The 9,504-nt window shown below is 37.7% G+C and overlaps 1 protein-coding gene across 2 annotated transcripts in view; it reads right to left on the bottom strand.

The window, feature by feature from the left end:
* Window positions 1-8,802, bottom strand: part of commd10 (COMM domain containing 10) — a 61,207-nt gene extending 52,405 nt beyond the window's left edge. The window contains exons 1-5 of one of the 2 annotated variants that reach the window (XR_004331949.1): window positions 8,497-8,801; window positions 7,246-7,336; window positions 6,454-6,564; window positions 5,966-6,121; window positions 3,075-3,185 (exon numbers count right to left, since the gene is read on the bottom strand). Coding sequence is in view for 1 of the 2 variants with exons in the window: in XM_032515640.1 (XP_032371531.1) it covers window positions 3,075-3,185; window positions 5,966-6,121; window positions 6,454-6,564; window positions 7,246-7,336; window positions 8,497-8,525 (498 nt within the window). In the remaining variant the exon portion in view is untranslated. Of the gene's footprint in view, window positions 1-3,074; window positions 3,186-5,965; window positions 6,122-6,453; window positions 6,565-7,245; window positions 7,337-8,496 lie in introns of both variants that reach the window. The other variant, XM_032515640.1, reaches the window with a different exon arrangement.
* Between the last annotated feature and the right edge of the window lie 702 nt (window positions 8,803-9,504).

Genomic DNA, 9,504 nt, shown 5'->3' with positions numbered 1-9,504 from the left:
TAGATAGATAGATAGATAGATAGATAGATAGATAAATATATCTCCTAGGTATTTTAATGACTCCGCTTTGTTTTTGTTTTGTTTATCCCTGGAATAACAAACAAGCCTAGCAACAGGTCTCATTTCCTACCTACAATGAAAGAGGCCATTCCCACCCATCCTTTGAGGGGTAGGAGTAAGGACATTTACCTGTGTGCAGACGTACTGAAATGCTTCATCAGTACAGCAACTTTCCACTGAAACCGAACTCCGTTGAAAGGGAAAAGCAGCTCCCCTGGGTGGGGTTCTACACTGTTGCACTGAAGCAGAAACAGTGATATACAATAATGTATGCTGTTGGTAACCACATTTAGGAGGGAGAGGGGGAAATATTATAAAATAAATTCCAATGACAATAAATGCTTCAATTAAAAACTCCTAAAAAGCAGTCCCCTCATTCGTCCAAACATGTCTCCTAACATCTCTTTCACTGTACTTTACATATTCTGTATGCCAAATATTGTTTGGTGAAGGAGATGTGAAGCTCCCTGGCAGTACTCCTCCTCCCCTACTTCCTCCTCTCCCTCCTCCTCCTCCTCAGGGAGAGTGTTAATGAAGCAGGAGGCTGGTCAGATGGGATAGTCTCTGACTCTCCACTTGGGTTCCAGGCAATCAATAATATACAGACGGCCACCTTCGCCTTCCTCTTCTTCTCTTTCATTTTCTTTCCTTTCTCCTCTTCATCTTCATTAGTATACCCCCTATGTGCTTTCATATTTGCTTCCTCTCCCTCTCCTTATCTGCCCCTTCCTCCCCTCCCCTGACCCCTGTCTAATTTCTCCCCTCTCTTTTAGACAGTTGGCAGTGAGGATGTTATTAATCTGCCTTGTAATTAGTATGACACTTACAGCTGAAATTTACTTCTATTCACAGCTATTTTCCCAAGTCATTGCAGTGTTTTGACATTCCAGAAGTTGTGCAGAGCAATTCTCAGAGAGTTTGGAAGAAAACAAAAACTGTCAGGAAACTCTAATCTAAAAATCAAAAAAAAAAAAAAAAAAAAACACTGTGCACACTCAAACTGCTTTAATACAAAGTTAAACAAGGTATCCAATCCATCTCTCACTACTCTCAATACTTTACTTCCCTTTAGGGATGCTTTCCAACCTGTGAGACAACAGTGCCCCCTGTACCTCACCAGAGGATGTGCAGCTCAGTAATGTGCGGTGAAGTTGATCCCTCTACACTTTTAACCAGCCTTGTTTTAGCCCCCCAGCTATCTCCTCCCACAAGGGGAATTGTGTAAGTGGATTTAAATAAAGTTATGCCTGTTCTGCTAGCCTAGGGAAAACACAGCAGAAGATAGTCCAAAACAAAGAATAATTCCAAATGCTGCCACATTCAAAAAGTTAAAGAAGAACATTTTTTTTCCTTCTAGCTAACGCCTATAGGCGCTGATTTAATACGGCAACAATTTGAAAATGGCATGCCTAATTCCACATTTAGACTGAGCCGGCATTCTCAAGGGACTGAATACAAAGCAGCGTGCAAGAGAGACACTTGACTAGTCAGCTGGAACAACACTATCCAGGCTCGTGGGAGAATCAGTCCCACCATTTTGAGACCAAAACTGCTTTAAAAAGAAACCAGCCATACTGTAACTAAATTTGCTATCATTTGTAGCATTTACAATCTGCACAATGTATTTCAAATACATGTCAAAACATCAACAGTACTTGATTAATTGTATCTTACTAAGTACGAGAGCATATTTAAGATTGTTTGAATATTGAAAACATTAAAACAAGATTAAATAAAATGAAATTACATACTGGCTGGAAATCATTTAATGTGAAAAAAGAAAGCCTATTGCATTCTCACTCCTCTTGCTACAGCAACAGAGCAATCCTTCTCTCAGTGGAAACGAAAGAAATGAGTGAGGGAGGCTCATGAGGGAGGTCTTGGCTATTAGAGTAACTACATAGCATTAGCTAATTGGGATCCAAAGAGCTCTACTGAATACAAATGAATGGGAACAAGTAAAATTCTACAGTGGAAACTCAAAAGTCAAAACCATTGGTATCCTCTTAGTGTTTTCCTTTCATACATACAAATATTTAGAACAAGGCTTCATTCACCAAAATAATTTGCTTTAAAGTGACACTCATATCTATATGCAAAGATTGAGTATTAAGAACATAAGAATAAGCAAACAATATCTAAGCATCACTAATAACGGCAATAAGGCAGACATCTAAACGAAAACATATTGTAAATAAGCCTGAACTGTGCATAAATGGTTACAGTTCAATGCTAGTTAGAATACAACCCTCCAAAAAATGCACACTGTCCAATTCTAGCTACAGTGAAACTCTCTCAAGAGATCAAATACACCCTGGTGGTTTCAGATAACAAGCTCCCTGATCTCTGGTCTTTACACTTGAGTTACTTTGGAGCCAGATGTACGTCTACCTCTGGGTCAAGACAGACACCAGTGGGATTACTGTCTATTAGCAAAGAAAGAGAAACAGACTGGAGATGCTTCTCATTTGGCATAAACGCAGAACTGGTATCTGATTAGAGTGGATAATAAGGTTTTTTGTATGTAGTTAATGTGAAGTGGTGAGAGAAGAAGAGCAAGGATAATGACAGGCGTGCACACTGTTTATGTACGCATACTATGTGTGTGTGTGTGTGTGGTGGAGTGTGTGTGTGTGTGTGTGTGTGTGTGTGTGTGTGTGTGTGTGTGTGTGTGTGTTTGTATGTGTTTCTTGCTTCAAACTTCATGTTTACCTCTGAATCTGCTTATTACAACATGACTCTAAGAAAGCATCTGAAGAAGCTGTGTCAAACCTTAATCTTCTAAATGTGTGTGGGGTAGCTTAAACAAGTACTGAAGCTAGCCAACATTTTGTAGTGTGAGTCTTAACTAACCATCGTTGTGCCCGGTTCTGGGATACTCAACCCCTTTCAGCCAAACGCTCCATTTTGAAACAGTATGCATTTTAATGTATTAGGTTGGCACAAGGTTGGACTGGGGGTCATGGGCAACCGAGCAGTGTTTGTGTGGTGTGTGTGTGTGTGTTGGTTCACACCTCAGAGTCTTCATTGCGGAGGCCCAGTTGGAGGACAGCACTGGGAGACTTCAGTCTGGCTTGGCTGGACTGGGCCATCTGCAGGTTCAACTGCCAGCCGACATACTCCAGCTGCAATTGGAGCCAGTCTTTCTTTAATATTGAGGTAGTTGTATTAAAGCCTCGCACTTCAATTTAATACATCTTAGACACATTTTCAAAAACTTTAAGGTGGAAATTTTCCAACAAAATAACAGTGGAAGCAGAATTTCTGAAAAGAATAGGTATATTTATTTATTGATATCTGTATAATTTATGAGTGCTTTTTCCTTATTATGTTCTCACTATTTGACCTACATTTTTCATTTTCTGTTACTTGATTATTCTTGTTGTTTTACAAAGTACTTTGTAATTGTTGATTTTGGTAAGTGCTATAATAATTAACTTTGTTATAATATAATTATCATAAAAGGAAATGTGCAAATAGAAAACACTGCCAAGCAATCTGTTGAAATTAATAACTTTTTTACCTTTCCTCTGTAACTTAGACGTTACCTTAAGTTTGTTCTAGGGCTATATCTAATAACTATTTCCATTATCAATTAATCTGTCTATTATTATTATTATTATTAATTATTATTATTATTATTATTATTATTGGTCTATAAAACATCACAGTATCCTAGAGTTCATGTCAACTTGTCAACTGCCAACAGTCCAAAACCCAAACATATTCTATGTATTACAATGTAAGACCAAGAGAACCAGAAAATTCTCACATCTGACAACCTGGCATCAAATTATTTCATTATCGTAAAAGTTGCAAATAAATTTTCTATCAATGAACAAATTGATTAATCGACTAATTGTTGCAGCTCTGATTTGTTGTATGGATTTTCTGACTTATTGTCAGGTTATTTATAATAAGTTGTGACTTTCTCAAGTTGGTCATCCAGTTTTATGAAGATGAGGCTGTCAACCTAGTCTTAAAAAAATGGACGTGTGCACGAGTTATTAATAGCTTGTTTGCTGACCAGATGACCTACAGCAAATATAATCGCAGTAAGTCACTGTATTATCACACTTAGGAATAAGGTAATGATTATAGTTATCAAGATATACTTTTGTAGAACGTTGCTTAATCTTCTCAAAGTTTAAGTTTGCATGTTGCCAGACTATTACGCTCAGTCTCAGTCAGCTGTAGCAGTGTGATAGATGAGCAGCACTGAGTTAAGGCAGGGCAGTTAGGTGTTTTATGATGCAGAGTGAGGCCATAATAATAAACCATGTGTGACTTATTGGGCTGGATGCTTCCACGGCTGCAGAGGACAGGTGTGAGGTGAGGAATGGCTGGGCCACATTTGTCCTGACTGGAACAGCATCCACATTAGCATGAATAAACATTACAATATGATGTGTTACTGATTTTCCATCCAATGCAAATAAATACCTTTAAAGAAATTAACCAATATAAATTAATTGAAATAATTGCATATTCTGTATTTTATTATTATAACCAAAATAATGTCAGACCAATGGCAAATAGCACACAATACCATATTAATATATTTCCAGTCTAATATATGACAGTCTAATGTATTTCCTGCTCCCTTGTGTTAATATTTCTGGTAGTTGTGATTTAAAGTTGGTAGTCAAAGGAATCGTCACTGTTTACCACAGACAAATATACATTTCTTAATTTTCTGTAAAGAGCAGAGTTGATTAAAACAGCAACTGGGCTAATCAATCAGAGAACTGGCCAACATGAAGACTAACAAGTCAAGCCGAGTGAGTACATTTTAAATGAACAGTGCACCTCAATGATGATTGCTATATTTCCGATTTTTATTGTTGTGACAAAATATCCACAGTTGTCACAGACCCATTACCCTTAGGATAGTTTAGTTTAGTTTATTTGTTTCACAGAACATGAAAACAAATTTCATTGAAGAATCCACAAATTGCAGAAATCTAAAATACACAAGAGGATGTGGTAGAAACCTGTAACGGCTTATATAGAAACCACAACCAAAGAACTAATCTAGACGTACAAAAGCAAAAATAAGTTTTAAGGGTTAGGATAGTGTTTATAACCTGAATATATGTTTTACTTCTACTCTTTCTTCTCCTGGTTTACAGTAGTACTCATACTCCAGTGACAGTATTCATAATTTGTTAGATTTTTTGCACTCTTTTGTATAGTATATATAGTAAAAAGGTAAGAGAAAACATATACATGTCAGTTATGTAGTAGAGGTTGTGTCAAGTATCAATGGCTGCCACGGCATTCTGCTGGCAGCAACATATTCATTGGGGAGAGAAAGATGACTTGGAAGACCCAGGCAGGTGACATCTCTTCATGTACGACAGCAACAACAACTCCAGCATAATGTGATTGATGCATACAGTACATGCTGCTTATTTACTCTGTGTTAGATTTTAAATCCCTTGGCTTTGTAAGGAACGCTGTTTGAAGTGTCAGTGCTTAATCAACACATATACGTTTACATATATGGCAAAGGTATAAATCCTGGCAGCAACAAATTCATATATACATATATAGAAGAACAATATCAAAATGTATGTGACAACTTGTGTGAGCAGCTAAACACAGAAGTCTTTCTAATCAAACAGCTGGAATGAATTCACACAACAGCAGGTCAGGTTGGATGAGGATAGTCGGATGTTGGTTCTCAATTTAGTATTAAAAGACTATAATGTCTCACTAAACATTGCTCAGTTCAAAAAGAAAATAGTGTGAAAAGTAGGCTTGTGTCTGGGAGAGGATAAATCTTACACTAAAAAAAGAAACATGGTCAGGGGTAGGTAAACTGGTGGTAGTTTGTGTAGGCAAGGTTCAGAGTTAGTGCTGAAAAACAGAAACTAAATAATAAACATGTTTATTAGCCTACCTTCTTTGGGGCAAAGGTATTATGCTTTAGTTTCTCCACCAGCTCAGGTCCAGAACTTGCCCAGGTTTGAGAGAACACCTCAGCCTTGTCTGGGTTTAGATGAACCCCCTCCAGCTGTTGCTGTAGAGAGGCTGGCTTTACATTATGATACACTGCCTACAGAGGAGAGGAGATATGGGTTAGAGTAGAAACTTTATAATAATTTCCATTATGTTTTACTGGTGTCACAGATCGCTCTTACAGTCCTATTCCTATTTACCCCTAACACTCAACACTGCTACAATTCAACAATTCATGATACAACAGTGACCCCAGCTGGAGAAACGGGCTAACAACGTGAGCCACACTAACGCGCACAAAATCTCTCTCACAATCTCTCTCTCTATATACAGTATGTACATTAACATACAAGAAACTCCAAGCTATTAAAATTAGCATTTTAAACACTGAAATCAGGTACAATTGATTCCGTAAGGACCACCCCTCACCTGCTCTAGTATAAAGGCAGCTGTTTCCAGGACTAGACTGAGAGCCCGTTTATCCAATAAGAGGGCAGTCTGAAGTTTTTCTTCCTCCTCTTCACTGAATGTCCGCTCTCCCTGTTTAAAAAAGAGAATTCACTGTGTTGATGTGAAAAAGATCCTCCAAAAATCACTGTTTTCAAGAACTGACAAATAAATGAAAAGATGCTTACTGGATGAGAATCAACAACTTTTCAAAATAAAAATATTAAAGAGTAGAATAGATTATGTGTAACCAATTAAATTCAACGTAATCGGACATTTTTGCAACAACAATAGAGTAGAAGGGTTTTACCCAGTGTGAAAAGAATGTTTTTCACAGCAGACATCTTGGCTTATCAGAGCCGCTAAAGTGCTGATTAAACTAATAACATTAACCAACAGGATGCAATGTCAGGGAGCAATAGTTGCACCTGTGCTTTTCATCCTATGACATGTCAAAATGTCTATTACATTTTATACTATTCATAAACAAAGGTGTATTCATTTTTCATAGCAAATCAAAATAAAGTGTAGTAAACGGACACATTGTTCTTGGAATGAATGACTGACAGCTTGACAGCCAGTTAGCGCCAGCTCTTGTGGAAGAAATACCATGATCAACACGGCCAGGCATGTGTGTGCATTCATTAGAGCCAAGAGGGACTGATGCTCCAGTAAGTCATTATGCATGCACTGCTCTCTCTGGCACTACAGTGTTGCAGCAGAAGCCTTAAAAGCCTCTTGTCTTTGGCACAGATAACTGTGCAGTCTCTGTACCTTCAGATGAAGTTTTTGTACGATGCGGGAGATCAGCCTGGAGAACTTGTTCTCATCAATAGCGTTGATGAAAGTCACCGCTTCTTTTATGCTGTTTTGGAAAGAAGAGTTGTGAGTGGTGTCAGTGGTGTAGAAAACACTCAGATCTTTTAGTTAAGAAAGCGAATCGGTTTACTGCCAGAGTATGATGTCTTGCATAAAAGGCATGTCACGCTGGCTTTCAGTGATATTCAAAAGGTACCTCTATACATATTGATAACAAACACACATAAACTACAAACATATAGCAAACAGTAGTGTCTTCTATCTATTGCAATAGGTTTCACAGGGTAAACAAGAACATCAGTACAAGTGTGAGGAGTGCATAGCAGCCTAAAATTAAGTAGTGTCCACATACTTTTGAGGATAAAGACTAGCGTGCGCACACACAGACATACTAGCTACTGCAGAGTAAATATGCTCTATACACAACTATTTCACTAGTACACATATGTGCTCTAAAAACTAGTAGGTAGTAAAACAACAAAGCTAATTTACTATAAATTGACCAGCTCTGAAGAATGGTGGACTTTAGGCCCAGTTTGTGCATCTTACATGATGATTTACTCTTGAGACTCTGTATGTATGTATGTACATTATTATTGCAATCAATTAAGCATGAAAAACTACTTTAAGTCACAATCACATAGCACTTCAAATAATAAGCCACTATGACACATGCAAGCACCCATTCAGAATAATTGTGACTTTTAACTCAGTGTAAAAATCCATGTTGTAATACAAATATTACAATTACAACATGGATTTTTACACTGTTTACACACACACACACACACAAGCTACTGCTGCCTGGTTTCAACTTAAAACAATGTATCACCACATTAAATTGGAAAACATCGTTCTGCAAAGTAAGTTGTGAAATTGAATGTGTCCTATCGCAAAGTTTTACAGCAGTATCGTTACTAAAATGTAGCCATTTCACTATCCAGCTTTACTATCAATGCTTGCTACCAAAAAACGCAAAATCATGAAAAAGTAAAAAATCTGATGAAGAAGCAGTTTCATGATAATAGCAGTAACTTAAATCATCCCCAAACTAGTGTAACGTATTTGCTAGTGTCCATTTATGCACCAGATCCCAATATTTATACGTTTAAGCATGTCTTCCTGTCTCTGGATTAGGCTACAGGTATCTTCTTAACGTTACGCAACTGATATTATTATTTGTCTCTGAATTGTGAAAAAGCCCACCTTTGTGTTTCTTTTATAAAAGAAGCCATTGTTGTCTGTCGCTTTCTGCAGATATTAAAATCCAGAGTCGAAAAGTGTCAAAGCAGCAGCAGCATCCTTACAGTTGCCATTCCTTCTTCCTGTTGTCACGAGCCAACTCACGTGACAGTCAATGCTGCGCGAGAATGTGCAGTGAAGTACAGGACAGAGAAAAATAAACACACTGTAGAGATAAATAAGTAAAAGTGTGGCACTGATGTATTCTAATACAACAACGGTGAAGACAAGAGAAAAATGCCTTAAAGCAAAGCGCAACTCTGGTTGAAAATTAGTTTGCGTAAACGCTGCGCACAAAGTGTGTGCTATATGGGTCACTACGGAATACGCGATGGACAAACAGAGCCGGTGGTTTGCCCTCCGCGGGAGTGAGCGCAGCAATCCGCGTTTGTCCAGTTTAGCTTAACGTCTTAACCGCTTTTAATTGCGTTTTTTTGTTTTTTGTAGATATCTTTAGCGTATGGATTGCCGCTACAACTTTGTCACCAAAACGTTACGTAGCCTAGGCTATGCCTCAAAATGACTTTATTTTATTTGGGTTGTATATAGTGGTGGAATGTAACGAAGTAGCCTACAATTAACACTACTTAGGTAGCCTACAATTTTGAAGTATTTTGAGTGTTTTCTTTCCATGCTACTTTCTACTTCTACTCCATAGGCTACCTTTCAGAGATAAATACTGTACTTTGTACTCCACTTCCTCATTTCGACAGCTTTAGTTAGGCCTACTATACTTTCCAAATTAAGATTGTTGCACACAATGTAGTTCATAAAATACACTGTTTTATTAAAAATGTAACCACCCAACAATATATACAAGTACAGCTGAATGATTAGCCGATTAAACACTTCTGATCAGAATCAGAATCAGACTCAGCTTTAATTGCCAGGTATGAGGACACATACGAGGAATTTTTCTTTGGAGCATCGTTGATCACAATGTGCTTACACATACAAAAACAACCAAAACAA

This window comes from Etheostoma spectabile, chromosome 5, assembly GCF_008692095.1.
Source record: "Etheostoma spectabile isolate EspeVRDwgs_2016 chromosome 5, UIUC_Espe_1.0, whole genome shotgun sequence".
Taxonomy (NCBI): Eukaryota; Metazoa; Chordata; class Actinopteri; order Perciformes; family Percidae; genus Etheostoma; species Etheostoma spectabile.
The sequence above is the reverse complement of the archived record's forward strand: the minus strand, read 5'-3'. Positions and strand labels throughout refer to the sequence as shown.